We start from the raw sequence: 20,963 nt of genomic DNA on the forward strand, positions 1-20,963 counted from the left end.
TGACAAACGACGCGTGAAGTTAAATCTTTTTCGCTGGGTACTTCTAGGTATAGACCCTTTTCCGCTTAAAGTATGCGTCATCAGAAGAACGCAAGAAAATATTTTACAGAGGCTGCATCGTTTGTTTTCAAACCCTCGGGCTCGCTATTAAGTCGCATATAAGGTACTGAGTCAATTAATTCTTAGCATTTGAGGTCTGTTAACGAAGCGATTAATTACGATAATAACGACAAGTTTAACGAATATCGGATAAATTCATCTTTCATTGTGAAGAAAATAAAGAATGGAAATTATTGGTATTTTTAATGTTTGGGTTTCTGTATATTGAGACATGTTTTCTGAAAATATTAAAAAGCAAAAATTAAAATTCTGTCAATTAAAAAGTGTTAGATTTAAAATCTCCAATTCAAAGACTAAAAGTCATAGATTTAAGATCACGAAATTCCAGATTCAAAATTTCAAATATTTCAACGTTCAAAAGTTCAAAGTTCCAGAGTTCCGAGGTTTCAAATATTCGATACATACAGTAATACATAATTTTGTTTATATCTAATGCATTAAATATTTGAACATTCGATACATGAATTTGAAAAAATGATCACACTGTATGTCGATATAATATACATACATATAGATATATCGTATATAAGTATACGGCCCATCTATACAGATTATTATGCTAGATCATTTTCGCGAGGAAACTCTCGCTGATTACAAATTTCTTCGTTAATAATACCTTAATGTAAATTTATTAAGTTCTCGAATGTTTCATAACTGCATAAGACATTCTACGCGTCGTTTCTTCATTCCCTTCATGGCTGAAATACTTCGCGAAGTATTCCCATTCCAACGTGCTCTAATAATTTCGAACGCAGAACGACGAGAAGACTCGATTTACGTAACAGAAAGAATACACAGTTTTGTTTGAAGAGAACGACAGATGAATTATTGGACTCGTAGAAGAGGTAGAAAAGGTCTCAACTCCTATGGAAGAGTCAGACTTGCCGAAACTACTTAACTTTTTTCTTCTAACATTTCTCCTTATCTTGTGACGAAAAACAGAAAGGTAATTTATTTCGAATGACTTATTGCGTTCCAGTAAATAGACTAAACTGTACTCTAGTACGTGATAACACAGCGAAACAAATACAGAAAATGATCATTCTACCTCGACGTGAAACGTACATCATGGCGGAAGGAAGTCATTCCCAACAATTCGCTTTGAAACGAGAGGAAGAGTAATATCCGCCCCAAGATCGAACCTCTATGAATTTCTAAGAATTTCTGTACATTTTGTTACAGGCGAAAATTATCGTTTAATCTTTCTGTCTAATCTACATAGATAAAGTTACTATTAAAAATTAGATAGCTGCAAGCTTGATCTCTTATTTCTTAAAAAAATTATTTTATTAATCACGTAACACAATTTACAATTTTGGAAACTTTATTCATAAAATGAGATAGAATACGGACCAGAGGTTTAAAGCAAGTATGGTACTAGATAACGAGGAACAAATATTTTGAAAAATGTTACGATTAACGATAAACATTGATCTACACGTATGTACATATAATATTTATAAGAGAAAACGTAATGTACTAGAACAGAAGGAGAATTCTGTGACGTCGATCGTATATAATTATTGTTACAATTAATTTTAAACAATTTCCTTAAAGTTCTTAATGAAATCTTGTTCATACTTTGTTGGGAACAGTTTCTGTAATCCAAGCTCGGCATTTTCCAGTTTCGCATCTTTCAATGCGAAAGTAGCGCGGACAGCTTTATCAAGTTATGAAAGACGTCGACATTCGCCCACAAAAGAGGAATATTCTCATTATCGTCACGTTCACCTAACGCGCTAATTTTCACCATAGCGGTAATGACGTGCACCGAAACAACTACCCCCGGTTAAATAAACCAATCGATACTCGACTAATAATAAATTTGAACGACAGATGCACTCTCTAATAAACCGATACTTCCTCTAAATTATGCACCGTGCTGGAAGAGCAGCGACGTGTGCGGTCGAAACGCGCGAGAAAGACGTCCGATAATTTTCGATACTCGCGCTCGTGCAGAAAACCAGCGAAGTCGATAATGCATGAGGTGTGAATAAGTTATGATCAGATATTTTGCAAACTGACGAAATACATCAGACATAGGGGTTTCCATAGGTGTTAGTTGTTATATAAATATTTTCTTTTTTAAGTTAGGAATCCCGCGTAAATTTTGTATAAAAATCAACCGAAGGCCAAAAGTGAGACATATGATAAAGATTCTGAACCAATTTCACCAATGAAAACTATCTTTTCATTTGATTCTCAGATTAAATACGTGTTTTTATCACGATGTTGAATATCGATGATGTTAGTTACACATATCGATAGATAATAATTAAGTTGAACCATCGCAAGTATTTGATCAATATTGTTCATTTCTTACAAAACATCGTACATTTTTTACGTGCGAAAAAATTTAAAAAATGAACGAGATAGAAAGCAACGAGGTTAAAATTAAGATTTTCTTGGAAAGAAATAGCCATATTTTAATAATAACGAATATATCAAAATAAATGAGCGAAAATTCTTTCCCTAAAAGAGATGTATCTTTGTACTTTTGTATTTAAAGTACTTGTTTTAAATGACAAATTGGACGCCGAGAGACAAGAAGAATAATTTCAGGAGAGAATCGAGTTGGAGAACATACTTGTATGAATTACACCTAAGAGCATCGAATATAGAACTTATTCTTATTCCCAATATTCGGTATATATTGTGGAATATTTTGTAACGCAGATTGTAACGTGCCATAATACGTGGCAAGTTCTGATAAAAAGAATCTAACAATAAGAAATTTACATATCTACATTAATGTTGTAAAATATAAAATATTTGGAAAACGTGTATAAAATCCATTCTCATAGCGATTATTTTAATACTTAGTATTATAATACTTTTATCGCTAACGTGAAAGCATTAAAAATTCCAACAAGCTTTTTTAAACAACTCTGATTAATCTGCCAAAATTCTCAAAAGAATTTAAGTCAATCTCGTGCAAAATTAGCCGTTTCAATCACTCCTAATCACCATACTCGGTTCTTTCACACAAACGAGAAGCCTCGCACACACCCATTTTCCCATCAAATCGCACGAGTTCTCTCATCCAGGTGGTCCAGACACCGCGTAATTCATTAACACCCTGTATGCAAACGTCGCGTTAGAGCGGCTGACGGGTGCTGTGCGAACGGCCGTTTTCCATCCGGCCAGTAATTCGGTCCTTTGTAGGCTAGCCATCAGATTATTAACTATCATCGGAAGGTAAATGTAGCGTGGTGCAGACGATCGATAATTCATGCGCGACTAAGTGTCTCGCTCTCGAAAAGGATTAATTCGGGCATACGAGCCCGCCCGTAACCGGCCATCGATAGACTTCAACGTCCATTGTCGTCTTCCAACTACCCCTTTGCATCCTCTTTCACTATTCAGCCATCCAACTTCGACGTATTTATAAAGTTTTCAACGGGAAAGCCTTTCTCAACCGGTTGAGTGGCCAGTAGATAGGTCTCTTCCTTCTAACGGAAGATTCGCGGAAGAAGAGCAGTGCCGTGAAAAGCGGCGCGATGAAAACTTCTTAATTCCAGGCCTGCTCCAGTTTCCGGGTAGAGAGGCTTCGTGATTGGTCCAGACTGCTTCTTTCTCCCGTAGACCTCTTATACGTGCACAGCGTTATTACGAAGCAAGGAGAAAAGTTCCGCTTCACACTCGACTGGCTATTAATGGTGGCCAACCCCCGCTGTCGTTAGTTCGCGACACGAGAACGTTAAGTCGTGCCGCGCCACGATAAATGCACGCTGCCCCGTCGTAATCGGGAAATAAGTTCACCCGGGGAAACAGTCGCAAGCTGATTTATTTCGATCGCCGCCAGGAAAACAACCGACCGCGGGAGAATGTATCGCGTGACTATGATTTTATTACCCACCGCCACGACGTCACCGGCTTCCGGCTAATTTACCGTGAATCGAGCAATCGCCCCGGGAGCTGAGAAATCCTATCGGCTCATTTTGGCCGGTGAATGCGCCGTGCTTATCGGAGGATAAGTGACGTTGTAATTAAGTTTCGATTTTAGGGTGGGTTTAGATTAGACTGTCGGAGACTCCAGGTATACGATATCGATCTTTGGTAGGTTTGGATCTACCGAAGATGAGAATTAATTTGGACGATCGAGAGTTGTTTGGTGGATTTATTTTGTATACAATTTGGATCAAGAGATTGAAATCATCTTGTGATAGGGTTACAGGTGAGATAGGGAATGAATTGATCGCTCGTGTTATTATTATTCATATTCATACCACATCGTGGTATTGTTACTCGTTACTATGTATCTCTTTTGTTCTATGTTTAGAATGAAATATTAAACTTGTGTTAACAAAGCAGGTTTGGGTTAATGTAATTTTGGTTTTGTGTATGTTCAATGATTTAAAACAGTCGGGTGTGCATGAGAGGTAAGAAGTAAGGAAATAAATTGTCTACGGTATTGCAGCACTGATGTCATGTGTTCTTAGCTAACGTAATCAATTTTATAGTTCAGATCCATTGATTCAAAAAGGTTATTACGTATTACAAAGCTCCAGAAACTTGAGGAAAACACGAGATATATTGTACACGTTATAACGTGTACAGTGCGCAAACGTAAATTAAACAAATCAGAAGCTAACTACGTATCTTCTTCTTCATATGAATGTATAAATTCTCAGATTCTCAAATTTTCAAGTCTTCGAATCGTTAAATCGTCAAATTTTCGAATTCTTAGATTTTAATTTTTTGCAGATTTTAATCTTTTTAATTTTTGAAAATGAACAGAAAATTAATTTTAACCGCCCCGTATATCCTTTAGAAGTATCACCAGCGTTCTCTGTAAAACATTTTTCTGCAAAGTCTAGAATAACGTCTGCGCTTAAGTTAATCGCTCATAATATCTCAGCTTGTCACATCCTGATTATTCCTTATTAATTCTAAGTACAAGCGTACTTCACGATATTAACGTTTAAGCTTTTAACAGCTTTTATATATATTAGATGATGCATTTTTGAAAATACTTTGCTATACTTTCATTAATGAGCCTTGACTAATCGTTTTAATTGTGCTATGTATAATCTATAAAAAATCGTTTGAAATATTACAGGTTTCTACATAGAAGGATTGCTTCTAAAAGATTTTATATAAATTCGTTAATGTGTAGAACTACAGCTTGTTGCTGTCTCGACAGATATAACCGTAGGAGGTTCCCTCTGTAAAAGTTATCGTTTTCATAACTCATCTCGTTCAAGGAGGGTGGTTCACACCAGGGGTTGACCGACCAATGAAAATATGTCCCTGTTACGAGAGGATCAGCAAGGATTAGCTAGAAGATTTAGGACAGTCTCGTGGCTACTGTTCGCTAAACGTCTAATCCGAAAATATGATTATCTTTCTACCGAACGCGCCTTAAGCACATTAGTACTCTATAGCATAATATTTTTAGAATCTACCTTATAACACAACCATAACTGTGAATCACTAGACATCAAATACGTTGAATAATCGCTTCAGCTGTATTTTCTATTCTGAAAATCTTAAAGCTAATAGTATTATGCGGAATGTTTTCGATCTGCCTGTCAACCTACAAGAGAATAATTATACATAAATGAAAATAAGAAAAAAGACGTTATATGAAGCTCTGCTTGATCGTAGAGTTATAAATGAATATTGAACGTAGTTTGAAATACATGTAGCAGCGGATTCTGCATCGTAGGATATGAAAAATCGACCGTGTGTAATATATCTGCATTTACATAATACTATTACGTATAAAATACAGACTGCAATAGATTAAAAATTCACCTATTAATATTCAGCATAATTTTACTATAATCTCTTTCTTAATTTTACTTGTAAATTATGATTCTATACTTTAGCAACAAAAATTGAAGATATTGTGTATACGTATGTCTTGAATAAAAATACGTCATATCTTTTTTACAGTCGTAAAATGTATTTTTTCTTCTTACTTTATGTATATATAAAATAAGAAGAAAAACATACAATTATATATGTATAAACATACAAATATATATATGTATATATACGTTCTTGTATATCTAAATTTATCATAAATGCATAAACATCCGCGGTCTAATACATTAGTATGCATAATTTTTCGTTTCAATGTCATGTTAAACATCTTCCTAAAATATTGCAAATGTTTGAAAGATCGAAACATAAAAATTTAAAAATCACGTCAGGGTTAAAAGTTGTTGCCACAATGAATAAGGAAAACAGTAATAGTATGTGAGCTTTATCCATGCTTTCATTCATGAGAAAATTCAATTTCACTCCATGTCGCCACTCTTTACGGTAAAAAGCTTTCGGATGATTCACTTTTCTCCATATCATTCGAGAAAGAAAAGGATAGCATACGGGGCAAACAAGTGTCTCATCCCCTCTGAAAGAAACATAAGAATGCAAGATAGTACGGATATGCTGAATTCAGCGAATTCGTGGTACACCCTTGGCAATGTAGACGACGATGAACAAGAACGAACTTGTGTTCCGGCTCATCGCGTGCTGAGATTACAAGTTGGCCGAGTTGCCATCCACGCAAAGAAATGGAAACAGCCTTCTTATCTTGGGACAACTACGTAAATCTCATAAGAACGCTTTTCATAATTTCAGTCGAAATAGTTCCAGTTTCTTGTGAAGAAAAAGATTCTCAGCTACAAAGTATCCTCCGTGATTTTCTTCGAGCGATCGTTTAATTAATTCAAAGGACAATAGAAAATTACACGTCTGTTTTATCCAAAAGAAATAACAATTGTTTGGATTTATCTTCTTTTTATCTTGAAACTGGTGCAAAGAACTTTAGAATGTATTACACTATTCCACAACTTAAAATGTTAACAAATACCCAAATGTGAAAGGTTTGTCGTATTTATTATTGAATAATTATTATTATCTTGGTCTTTAAGACCATGTTTCACTTTATCTGTTATTTTAATCTCTTGAATAATATATTCAAAGTTACTGCCGTTAGATCTTCCATTATATTAAACCTTTCACCCTTTATAATCCGTTGAATATTTCGTAATGATCAAAATGAACGAAAATTTATCAATGCTGAGTCCAGAGAACAGAGTAAATAACGTAATAATCTTCAATTACATTCTTTTAAATATTTATCCAATATAATTTTTGTTATTTGTAACCAAGAATTATTGTTAATATATGAAACAGAATTCCTTTCCGATTTATTACTTCCAATCATTTCTGTATTAATGCTACTTGTAATTCTAGTTACTAATTATAAATTTCATTAATTACCGTTCTAATAATTAATTTTAATGTAAAATGAATAAACAGCAGCATTATTATCCCGAAATTCCATGTAAGTATCGTAAAGGTACCCGTGAGATTATACGCACGAATACGAGCAGATTAAACGCCAATTAAGCAGCAAACAACACAACAAAATCGCGTCATTTCGTTATCAGCTTATTCGTAAACAAGCTTTTCGACGTCTGCTGCTGTAGTTAACTTTTGCCATATGCCACGCTAATCTGGATGGTCAAGAATTACTCGAAAATTCAAATACGGCGAAATACAATGAAAGATACGTTTCCGCTACATAGCTTCAGCATTAGTTTACGGTTCCCAGGGGCATGCGAAGGGTTGCGCATCATGCTTATAAGAGCCTGTAACGGGGAGTTGGGCAATGTCGCGCCCTACGGAGGGTGGCTGGCTCCAAGTTATAATTGCTATATGTTAACCAACGTAGACAGGTGGGGAAACGACTCCGTACGTATGGAACGTTCTTGATACCTTTCGTAGGTGGGCTCTGTTACGATTATTAGCACAGCAATTTATGGCAATTTATATTTAAACGATAATTTTCGAGAAGAAGATATTATGTAATAACTTTTGTAACTGATTGGGATATTAATAGGTATTTAACATATTTAAAAGGCACGAGGAATTATTTGGAAAGATAGCGCTTTTTATATAGATATTTAAAAGAAAATTCATAAGAATGAATTTTATTATGAAAATCGTAATTTAATTATATTTTCAAGATTAAATATTATGGGTTGTTTTTTCTGGACATTCTTTTATGCAATTTTGTTAAATAAAGAGAAATTGATTCGCACTAATTTTCATGCAATTTGTTTGAATGACTATTCTACTTTGATATCACAAAAGATTATTTTTTTAAATAATGTTGATAAAAAGTTAGAGAAGTTGTAATATTAAATGGAATTAATATAAATTATTAGGTTTTTTATTTTTGAATAAGATAACAGTACAGAGTATATAGCAAGAAACACCTTTCTCTTTTTCGCTGCAATAAAAGAATTCTCATCTTTTATAATGATTTTATTTATGCAAAAATACTATGAAACTTGTTCAGTGAAATATATAAGTAGTATAATATGTACCATATTTTAATTTACAAATATAAATTAAGTATTTAAACTACCTTTGTAATAACTTGCATGAAACTGTTCCAACTTATTCAACCATTCTCTCCATGCTATTTGTAAGGCATCATCCTTCAATTCATGAATACTTCACCATTTGTATAAGCAACAATAACCAAACCTTTATCTATCTATTAGTGCAATTACATAATTTGCATAAAACTATTTGGATGTCTTTATATATTACTTCTAAAAGGTTAGTTACCTTAAATGAATATTCATTAAAAGCATTAATAGCTCCAATATAAGCAGCAACTTGTATAGGTGCATCATAAGTTGTTGCAAGCAATGTTTGCCGTTTCCCTGACTTTTTCCAGTCGATTAAATATGTCTTACCTCTAAGCAAATACTATTTTAAAGTACAAAAATGTAATTTTCAAATTAAAAACTAGCGTAGTATACTGATGACCACATGATAAGTTATACTTCCTAGTAACGATAAAGGCAATCTCTGTTATACCTAAAGGAAGCAATACAATCTATGACACTTTTGTATCCCAATGTTGGATGTATCACATTTGTCTGAGTTCTATAAAAAATTTTCATATCGTTCAATAATGGTTTTATACTAAGGTATAATGATTTGATAGAAGGTGGAATTTCAATTTCTTTCTTTGAAAGCATCATTTGTATATAAGAATGAAATAATTTACCACTATTCAATATACCTAAAATACATAACAGTCATTAATATCTAAAATTCTCATTTTCATCATACAAATGTTATACCTTTACATTATGATTTAAAACGCTCTTCTCCATATATATCAATCATATTTTTCTTCCACCTCTCTAAAGCAGCTTTTACTTTGGGAAACATGGTTTTGCTAAGAATGTGTGTTACAGTTGGAATTTTTAAATCTTCATTATCTTCAATGCATTGAATCCACAATTCTCAACTGTCTCAGAACCAAAAATAGATACTGATTGTTACCATTGATATGTTTACCATTACTTTAAACTCATTTACAGATTTTAATTTGTTTGTTTTTGATAACTTAGAATCTCTTTGTTACTCTTGTAACATAACTTTCTTATTTTTTATTTGTTTATGCACATCACCCGTCAATATCAGAGTCTATAGTATTCTGTAATTTAGATGTATCTTTTGTTTCTACTGTTCCACTGCTTGTCTTTAAATTATTCATACATTTGGTTAAAAATCTATTTTCGTTGATGTTTAATTTTAAAACTGCTCCATTTACACTTTGTAGAATACCCAATCGTAACATATTTATAGCAAAGTAGTACTCAAAACAAATATAGCTTTATTAATAAAAGAAATATATGTATAATCTTATAAATCAATTTGATAACATTTCATACGTTATAACTATGACTATTATTTCTTTCTGACACTTATTAAGTAACTTCAGAAAGGTTAGCACCAATACTCTAGCACTATTTTCAATACCTTGTCGTGCCATCTATCGGTCATTGTGTTGCCTATTTAATGAGTATTCTTTTCTGTCGATAACAAAATTTCCACTAAAAATCATTATCCTCCTTTGACACCGTTGTATACGTATTACATACCCTGTTATCTTATATATTTTCTTATTTTCTTTATAAAACAAAAAATATTTTCACGATATTAAAAACGAAGGTATTCATCTCATATTAACTCATATTAATTCAATTCTTAAAAATAATTCTTAAATATATCACTTCTTCCACATTTCATGTGATTATCATATAAAATGTATCATTTAAATTTGTAGTCAAGTCACGTCAAATGAAATGTATTAAAAATCTTTGAAAATATATGTACTCGTAAATTTATTAGAATCTGCGTACTATAAGTTTAAATTATCTTCGGATGGTCGACTGGCGTACTTTAAGAAGAAGAACGGTCCCAGAACCCCAATGGCTACACATCACCACAGCCAATGAACGTAAAACGTAGCCGTAATTTATCAGGCTTTACACGGTTCGGTTCGTTTTAGCTCACGATTGCAATTTCGAAGTTAGCCGCTTATCAAATTACCGGGTATCAATCTAATGATGCGGAGTGCGACCCTCTTCATCGATCTTGCACAATAACCCTGTCCGCGATCTCTCATATCTTTCGAAACTTACTTAGTACTTAGTAATATGCACATGTGTAAACTTATAAGAAATTTGTTCAATTTCTACCGGCTGCGTGCCGTTTACGTAATCGTAATGGTATAATTACTTTTACAACGAAACAAACGAGAAAAATGCCGATTAAATCAACCTACCTTTATATCTTCTGCTTTTCAGATTCCTATCGAGCTCTAGAGTTGAGTCACATGATATTAAAACCGGCGATGCATATTGGGCGAGCCATTAATCAATCAGAAAATATTGCATGGATTCGTTCTGACGGCAAATATTTATTGCATTTTGAAAGTTGTTTACAAAACTTTGAATAATGAAACTTTTCCTTTTCATTAGGTATTCTATTCTCTATTTGAAAAATCGTCCTCTCTTATATTGAAATTCAAATATATATTTCGATGAATTTAGGGGATCATTTTAATAATTATTTTCTGAACTTATGATATAATATAGGTGCAACTGGAAATCACGAATTCATTCATCAATGTCCTTTCGTGATATTGAAATGGACCATGTCTGAGATCCTAATAGTGCTTTTAGATGGCATCCTATATATTAAATCGCTAGCGCTTCTGCATGATGATATACGGGTTCGAATTTCAATTTACGAAAATATGTTTGAACAGTATAAACTTGTTCTTACCATAATCCTTACAATAAAGGGTATAAAAACTCATTTTATATTAGATAGTGTAAACTGTAATAAAACGTGGCGGCAATTCATTTAAAAAGTCGTGTTAGAAGAAGGATAATCGTAACAAAGATTTCTGATTTGATGTAGGAAATATTTGCAATAATTTTTCATAGAGAGTGCAATTCTTTGATAATAAATTCAATATATAAATAATGATGTGTCACTTCAATATCCCTATTTTTCATACGCAGAATATTTAGTCCAATTCGCTGTTACTCGATGTCCCTACGCAACACTCAAGGGAGGAAGTGTAACCATAAGATGCAACATAAAAATTTGCATTCGTAATTTTACGTAACGATGCAACCGAAAACCGTCCTCTTAGCACGTTGTAACAGTGAAAGTCACACAGTATAGATGAAATTCGAGATGCGCGGAAAATACGAGCTAACGTCTCGTATTGAAATTCTTGTTAACCGACGTGCCAACTGGATCGAGTGAGAAAGGGTCATCGTACACGCGACATGTCAAAGAAGCTCATCCACTTTTGGAGCATCCGATGCCATCCTTAAGCTAACCGTAAATATAATACTATATAACAGTAGAAGAACATGATAAGCTATCGCTTTAGTTTTTACGAGAGTATTTTACAGTTGGGTACTTTGTCGCACGTGTTATCAAACTTGTCTGAATACATTTATTCCACTCTTCCCGTAATTTTAAAAATATTACTTGTCATAATATTTTATAATAATAGTAATAATAATAATAGCACGTGGTACTAGGCATACGAGAAGTTTACTCGGGAAAGGAAAATAATAAACGTAACACTTGGCGATTTCTTTAATTAAAAATTCGTGTGCGCAAGAGAACCTGTATACGTTACTGTCTAAGTTTGGTGGTAACGACTGCTTGAATTTCGAGCGGTCAAACCGATTTCAAAACCAGGAAGAGTAACAAATCTATTCCTTTCGCGTATGAATGACGATTTCGTTATGATATCTATTACTAATCTTCACAATTGACCTATTTTATTCCAACCGAATTGACGGTACCGTGCGGCTAATATCATCGCGGTGGCTGGTAGCCTCGCGTTGAAAAATTTTCGTGACAAGACAGCGACGGGAAAACAACGTATTAGAAAGGCGTGTAGACAAGTGCGCACACACGCGTAATTCAACTTCGCCGGGATGCGATACCGCAAGAAAAAGGCTCGAATAGTATAAAAGGGGTGTATTCTATCCGACCTGCATCAGTTTCAGTCGCGAACCAACCGTCGCTACACATTACATTGCACTAGCAACATGAAATTTCTCGTGAGTAATTCCTTTGAAGTTGTACTCTTTATCTTTTTATACTACCTATTCATAATAATGTTAAATTACTGCTTCGCTTTAATTAGTGGTTAAATGTATATGGTACTTACACGATGTTAACAAATAAGGGTCTAATACCTGGAATTTACCCTAATACCTTGAATTACTCATTGAAAGCAGCAAGAAATATTTGATTGGTATTAAACATAATTAAACAAAGCTATTAACTAACAAAATTACATTTTCGAAGGAAAGCATAATTTTATATTTTACGAGGAACTTAGGTGTTTACGTCGAAGTATATAGGCTAGACTAGTATTACGAAGTATACTTGCAAGATTATCACATACAAGTTAACTTTCTATTTTCAGATTGTTCTTGCTATCTTCGCTTTGGCATCTCCCTTGTATGCCCAATCTGAGGAAAAGGTAATCGAGAAGAGAGGCATCAGCTATGGTTTGGGAGGTGGCTTAGGTCATGGAGGTGGCTTAGGTCATGGAGGAGGTGACGATACAGAAAATTTTACTCTAATCTTATATATTCTAATTTCTGCAAGGGCTACTCCTGTTCTCTAAACAATAGGATATGTTTGATAATTCCTATATTTATATTATAAAGATGATCTATGACTTGTAACTTGTCAGTTTACTAATATGACAAAAAATTCTTTTTATTTTTTTACTTACAGGACTTAGTAGTGTATCATACAGCGTTCCGGTAGTCACCAAAAGCATCCGTATCTCTAGCGGTGGATATGGAGGATATGGTCTTGGAGGACATGGTCTTGGAGGACATGGTCTTGGAGGACTCTCCAGAGGACACGGTGGATGGTGAAAAAGCCAGTGTTAACTGGCTGATCTGATTTCTGATCTTATGGTATTGCGTCTTTTCACATATTTTATGGCGAAAGGAGCTTTTGTACTGCAAACCATAAAATAAATTTTTAATAATTTTGTAATCAGTGTTATTACTGTTTCCCTGTTATACCCCATACGCTATATGTAATTAACCGTTAAGTAAAATTTTGAATATATATCATAACCTACTTTAATAAAATTAATTTTAAGATTCTTGAAGCTTTAACGAAAGAGTTGATTATTTTTATTAACATTTTTAATGAACAGTCATAGGGTTCGTGTCCCAGATAAAGATAATGTAGAAATGGGTTTTATCTACCCTCACTCTGGTGACGTAACGAGATTCGATGTTTTGTCGCTAGATAGAATTGTAAGAGTGTAGATGCAAAGTTGTATTTTATAAATTTGTGTGGTTATCAATTAAAAGTTAGAACAATCATGAATTCCTTAGTAAGAAGTATGGTGAGCGGAGCTAGATCTTGTCTTACAAGTTCCACCGTAGGTACGATTACTATATCAGAGAATTAACTTAACCTAACCTAACCTCTAACCTAAATTATCCAAATAAAAAATGTCACAATTTTTGTTTACCAATAATAATTCACATTTTTTTATGACTCTAATTTTATATACATACCATAAATATTATTTAAAAGTAATTAGTTCCTGTTGTCAGAAATAAATCCTTGTATCACTCCAAATTATCAATTTTTGCTTGCTATTTTAGCGTATTTTTTAATAAATATTAATTTTATACATGATTTTAATGGAAAATATATTTGTTTCACAGCTAACAAACTACAGTTAACTAGATTATGTGCAAATCCTGGAATTCAAGGTATTATTCCCCTAATTAACAGAGTTCTAAGTATATATTATAAGGCTATGATTGGGAAAAATTAATTTAGAACATAATTTATTGTAATAACATAAAAATAATATTCTTGTTTCTGAATAGGAAATGTGCTGACTACTACTAACTCATATATTGGAAGCTTGATACAAGGTAAGCTATATTTTATAAATCAGAGACAATATTACATATATAATATATCGCAGAATAAGATATCTATCAATTAATAAGAACTTAGTAATCTCTCAATTTCAATTTCCTACTAAATAAAAAATTGCTATTAATAGCTGTTAGTAAAAGAATTCGTAATCATACTGTAAGCAAATATCAAAACCCTAAATATTTAACAAAAATAATTGGAACGCTCGGAAAAATACAGCAGTTTTTCGAAATATCGATGAAAAGGGCTTTGCTTGAAGCAAACCAAAACCAGCATTGACCCATTTACGTGAAATCGTGTGAAGGTCCATCAGTATTATTTGCACTTTCCATAAGTGTAACCAGGCCAGACAATTTCATAGGAATTCGAGTGACATCTCGAATTTCCGTAAGCCTTTCCAAAAGATCGGTATCTCCGTTTTCTCAACGGAGTAAATGCAGTAAAAGGGGTGGTCGACCTAAAAAGGGACCACGATTTTCTTCCCTTATTCTTCGTCCGCGAAAAAGCGCGTGGCATGCAAAAGCACACGCAGCGCTTTACCTCTTTGATGCCTACAAATAGAAAGAAGAGACATCTCAAAATGCAAAAAGGGATCCGGCTACTACACAAGAAAGGACACGAATGAGAGAAAGTAAGCTTTTCCTCGGCCAACAGCGAAAATCGCTGGGAATCGGAGGGGTGACGTGTCCATTTGTTGTTGACCAGTTGTCAGATGTGATCCTGTGAAGGATGCAGCCTGCAGTAAGACTGTTATCCGCATTTTCCCAGTTTTCGCGACGATATAATGGACCATTCGTGGGATAGTTTCGTTCTCGACAATTAGGAACGGATGTTATCATTGGACACATTTTTATTTTTTTTAAATCATTGCATGCAATATTATCTTTTTAAATATCGTTGTATATGTTATATAGATTATTATCATCGTATTCATCTTCTTCCATTTTGGGTGCAATTTTCCATTTTTCAATTTCCTTACTAAATTTGTATTTCTATGATAAATGCAAAACTATAACTATAAAATTTGCAAACTGTGGTAAAAAATTACTCGTACAATTATAAGTATGCTTTAGTTTACTCAATACAAACATCATGAACAAACTATTACAATTTCTACAATATTCTTCATTAATTTTATTAAACATTCTCACGTTTCACTATCTTTCTTCCTTTTCTAATATAAAAAACGTCTTTCTATTCACTTTTCACTGTTTTCCTTTTTTCCATAAATGAATGAGATCCTTAATTCAAACTAAACTTGAGACTCGACTAATCCCAATATTTCCAGATTATGGACAATGTTTGTTTTCCGAGCAAGGCCTTCTTATTAGCTTCCAATTACACCAGTTGTTTATTTCATTCACTAAACAGTCGCAACCGGAAAGATAAGCCTCGAATTTAGCGAGTGATAGATTCTTGGCACCGTGTATGCAACAAAGGCGCAACTACGACGTTGTGAATTTTCGCAATGTAATCTTGCGTATTGATTTTCGAGAAAAAGGGTTGCCTTCCATGCATAATAGGTTCTGCTGGTCTCTTGCACTATTTAAGTCCGAGTTAGGTTGGATTAGTAGCAACAGGCTTGGACATCTGTCGTGTTGGAGAACGGTGGTCAGTCAGATCTCGAAATGAACAACAATGGCACATTCTCGACTAACAGACCCTGTTAAATCGTGGACTTCCATGAACGACCAAGGAAATATCACGAAATTGTCGTGTCATCGTTGATATTTTACTTCGACTACGAATCTCTCGGATTTAAGAATGTTTTAGGCCAATTTCTTCGAATTTCTTTCTTACGACTGTGAACAACAGATTCTGCACGATGATTTGAGAGTGTTTCGAATATTTAGAATCTTTCGTGGAAAATTGAAATGTTCGATGTAATTATAGGGAACTTTTTATTGATATTTTATTATTGCTGCTTTCTTTGAAAAATTATAGAAGACGCTTTAACATATCTTCTCTGTTTCTAAAGTATCTTTCACTCCTCTATGTAATTTCATAAAATGATTAAAAATTTCATAAAATGATTTTGAAGACTGGCATGCAGGTGGTAATTTATTATTCATAATACTCTTCTATTTTAAAGTATTTTCGCCTTCTGATATGAATTTTTTCCAACAAATTGTCTATTATCTCCAGGCAACATTAATTGCGTGTTAGCCTATAATCATTAGTCTTGTGACTGTAATTACTACTTCCATTTGCATACATACATAATATCATAACTACTCGACTTAAAGAATTAGATAGAGGAAGACAATCGAAGAATTTCATCACTATGTACTGTTCATTTTTTCCAATTTTGCAAACAGTAAATTGTTGTTCATTTTCAGATTACGCGATCTCATGGATCGTAGCGTTTTGTACAAAGATGGATGGACCTTGCGTCGTAACAATGTTTCTTAATAAGCTTATACACGCTTCAGCGAAAAAGGTCTAGACTTGGACGAGCGGCTTGCAGATGTCAAACGTCCGTCATATTTGATATTCCATCAACTCCGGCAACCCTCTTTTCCCTCGGTTCGTAAGATTATTTGCGAAAGAGTTTTCAGTTTCTCCGTACTGTTACCACGCAGTGGGTCTCCTATTTTTCCAGACTTCGTTGACAATAGCCTTGACTAGGATATGGTCATCCTTGGGGACTATTTCCTTGTCGTAATCCTTAGTCATGTTGTAGGATTTTTTTCTCATACCATTCACGCAATTCTCGTGAAAATTGTGTCGAAATTTTTGAAAAGTTATCCCGAGAGAAATAAGGAATTATTATATGAAGACATTCAAATAATTATTCTCAAAGAAACTGCATTGAGATCTTTCTAGAACTGTCTCCAAAAAAATTTTATCGAGTATTTTGAACAATTATTTTCGAAGAAATTATGTCCAGATTTTTCTATTTCTTTTCTATTTCAGATTTTCTATTTCTTTTACATGTAAATAGTTTCTCGCGAGGCAATCATTGCTCAACGTTTCCTAATTTATCGAGATCGACAATTAGTTAAGAAGTCGTGTCTCTGGGCGTAATTTCGTCACCGAAAAGTAGGCTCGACGCTAATTGGGCCCGGTTTGTCGTTACGTAATCGAAGAATTTCCAGTGAAAATCCAATTGTACCCATTCACCGAGCAATTACTTTCCCTTTACGGCTATACATGTCTCGAAGATAAGAGAATCACGCCTGTAATTGCTTCGCAACTACTCCTTTTATTTCCCTCAGACTTTTTTGGGAACCAAGGGTGTTTCCTCGGACAACCACACGAAGCCTAATACGTCCTCTTCGTTTGGTAAATACAGGTTTTTATCTTTGAAACTTTGACAAAGGAACGCGAACGAGAGAAAGGCAAAACTGCACAAGAAATGGGGGGAAAATAAAAGTTACGTGTTACGCTCTACAAAGTTGTTCGTAGTCACAAGCATTCGCAGATATTTCATTTTTATTCAATCAGAATATTTATTGGAAGGGAAAAGGAAAAACATACCTTAATGTAGTAAACAGTAGGAGTCTATCAATTTTTAGAATATATTGAATGAGAGAGAAATTTGTTTCATATTAATAGCTTATTTGAAAAAAAAATTCTAAATTGTTTTCCTAATTTGTTATTTTTACTTTATATTTGTTTTATCAAACTCACGTTATAAGTATGTATTTAATTAAATTAGGCTTACAGATAAGATTCGGATCATCATTAAGAAGGTTGCATCTATTTGGACCGTACAAAAAATATAAGAAGAAGAAAAATCCTTTAGATGGGAAACCATATGCAAAAGGCGTAGTCATACAAACTGTAATTCGAAAGCCAAAAAAACCTAATTCTGCGAATCGAAAATGCGTTATCGTCCGCTTATCAACCGGCAAGGAAATGGTCGCTTTTGTACCAGGTGAGTACATTTTACATTTCATATTATAGAACTACTATAGAAATATGCTAAGCACGAGAAAAAAGATATTTATGTAGCGGCACATGGCCGTAGAAAAAGCTTTAAGTTGAAATGGAAAATTCAAATTTGGCCATATTATTATGCCTTTGAATACAAACGTTGTGTTTTGGGTTACAAGGTGTAGAAACAAAAGAACATTGAATAGATTGTTATTGCTGTTTCTTCTAATCTTTAGCCAGAGTTACATAAAAAGGTTGACGTTTTGTGGTAACATCTGTTGATATAAATGTATGAACGTGCTCCCTATGATATCAGTATTATTATCCTTTCTACGATTGGTATGATAGCATTGAGCGAGCGACAATTAAATCTATACACTATCTCTATATTTGTACTTATACTTATTTTAATACATCTGACTATTACAAATTCATCCACTCGTTACTTTATTAAATACACCTACACGTTATAACCACCTCATTAAATATAATACATCCTAATCATTTTATATATCAATATTATAATAATTATGTTTCTTATTGTTTTAGGCGAGGGCCACAATCTTCAAGAGCATAACGTCGTTCTGTGTCGGCCAGGAAAGATAAAGGATACTCCAGGTGTTAAAATCAGATGCGTTCGCGGCAAGTATGATCTACCTCACGTAATAAAGAAAACTGCTTAGTTACACAATTTATCGCAACTTTTGTAAAAATCTTCTCTTTCTATATTATACTATATAATATGTGATAGTGTACAATGAATGATAATTAAAATAAGCTTTTGCAGTTAATTTAAAACAACAATTTAATTTGATTTATAATTAAAGATCACAGACGAGAAACATGCCAACTCCATTTTTATTGATTTTCTGACTTGTATGCAATTTGGTTAACAAACAAGAATAGTTTAATGAAATATATTTAAAATATTTTATAAAAAAAAAAAAATAAGAAATGCATTATCATATTTTCCTGCTGTGATCTCAATCCTAATTCCAATTACAGATAGTTATCAAACAGATATCGTAAAAATTTTCCTGATACTGTCACGAATTCAATCGAACAAAGACAGAAAGGGTTCGTCGAGATCACGGTTTTAGAATCTAGCGGCCCACAAATTGTGGCCTTTTGACACACATTTTCGAGTGCCGTTCCTTACCTTACATTTACCGTTAGCTGAACCATGCGCCGTCCTAGGAGATGGGCGAACACCAACACAATGTATATTCTCCTATATCGACATGTCACAATGCGGAAAGAAGGGTCGTAGCACAGTTCCCTTCTTTCCACGTTATTACGGAAGGGTTGGTCTGCTCTTGCATCTGCACCCTGCATCCACCCACGCGGCCACTGGCTATTGGCCACATGACATGCTGACCAACATCCCGGTATTTTCAAAAGAATGGTTCTCAACTTTGCCTCGCCTCAAATAGTCACCAGGAAAATATACTCTTTCTCATCTTGTCGATAAACGCAAGTGGTAGGCGTTACACGATTATGAATATATATTTGTGATAATATTATTGGACATAAATATGAGACTTTTTTTATAAAATAAGATTAGATTGGGAAAGAAATATACTACAAGAATGGAAGAGTAAATGAAATGAGAACCTGAACAATGGTCAACGATTGAAGGGGTTGACGATGGTGCAGTATGGATCCTAGATTCATTTCCCATGTATGATTCGTTCTTCGGTAATGTGAAAGAACGCGAAGAGCTAGTTGAGCTTCTGCATGTTAACCTTACTGTTTTTTCTAGACCCGTATATCCCAAAACATAAATAATTTTTAAATATTTAGTTTTAGCATTCTATATAGTTTTACAATCTTCTGTGAACTCTAAGCTTTTTATGAGTAGATTATCCCAAAAGGAAGGTACCTGAAGAAGAAGTGAAGAAAACGGCAGGCTAAAAAAAGAAAATGCGTGGAAAGCTAATTAAAACCTAAACCGGCAACAAATATCTTAAATATAACCGAAGGACTTCGTAAAAATACAGTTCTTACCTAATAGGTAATTTTATATTATATAAAACTAATAAAAACTACTCTGCAAATATTCGAAAGGAACAAGCTATCGTAAAAAATAAAAAATGACGGGTTATTACTTTAATCCGTACACTAAAAACCCTGAAGGTAGCGAGAAGTGTATTTTTGCTGCGTAAAGGTGCTATTAGGTAATTTGAACCATTTTCAAAGTTAGACGATGTTAATTCATTGCGATGTAATTGAGTTTTCAAATTCTTACAGTTTTTCTCTTCGCTTTGTTATGAGGCAACTCTACAAAATATAGTAAAAACAAATTACATCATTATATTTTTGATGATGTCGTTATGAAATCGTATGCAGGTAATCCAAAGTTTCATTGTGTAATTTGCGTCTACCTAGCTCTAATACAAGAAAAAATTCCTTATTACCATTTGGTAATAGTTAGCCCTTCGTTTCATATCGTGAAATCCGTTTTGTTATTTTTGTAACCATATCAATTGATTTATAGCTATTAGTAATAATTATGCATTTTTTGTCACTTGCGAAATGTCCTGATAAATCTCTTTTTAATCATTCTTTTTTCTGTTAAAAAATTGGAAAGTATTTGCCAGGTTGGTGGAGCCCAGGTCTTAGACAGAGAAAGTATGGAGAGAATGTTACTAGTTTATAAAAGCTTATGGAAT

General features: G+C 33.6%; 2 protein-coding genes and 1 pseudogene across 2 annotated transcripts; 2 read left to right on the forward strand and 1 right to left on the reverse strand.

The window, feature by feature from the left end:
- Nucleotides 1-8,223: 8,223 nt before the first annotated feature.
- On the reverse strand, nt 8,224-9,925 carry LOC117212674 (annotated as a pseudogene).
- A 2,355-nt stretch (nt 9,926-12,280) lies between these two features.
- On the forward strand, nt 12,281-13,376 carry LOC117212675 (acanthoscurrin-1-like). Its single transcript, XM_033457625.1, has 3 exons — nt 12,281-12,542; nt 12,914-13,046; nt 13,231-13,376. Exons 1-3 carry the CDS (start codon nt 12,531-12,533, stop codon nt 13,374-13,376), a joined length of 291 nt encoding a protein of 96 aa, XP_033313516.1. The 5' UTR covers nt 12,281-12,530.
- A 355-nt stretch (nt 13,377-13,731) lies between these two features.
- LOC117212672 (40S ribosomal protein S12, mitochondrial) lies at nt 13,732-19,141 on the forward strand. The gene is made up of 5 exons (XM_033457624.1): nt 13,732-13,901; nt 14,190-14,237; nt 14,358-14,405; nt 18,074-18,292; nt 18,841-19,141. Exons 1-5 carry the CDS (start codon nt 13,838-13,840, stop codon nt 18,972-18,974), a joined length of 513 nt encoding a protein of 170 aa, XP_033313515.1. The 5' UTR covers nt 13,732-13,837; the 3' UTR covers nt 18,975-19,141.
- The last annotated feature ends 1,822 nt before the right edge of the window (nt 19,142-20,963 follow it).

Source organism: Bombus bifarius, unplaced genomic scaffold (assembly GCF_011952205.1).
Source record: "Bombus bifarius isolate JDL3187 unplaced genomic scaffold, Bbif_JDL3187 scf7180000008354, whole genome shotgun sequence".
NCBI lineage: Eukaryota > Metazoa > Arthropoda > Insecta > Hymenoptera > Apidae > Bombus > Bombus bifarius.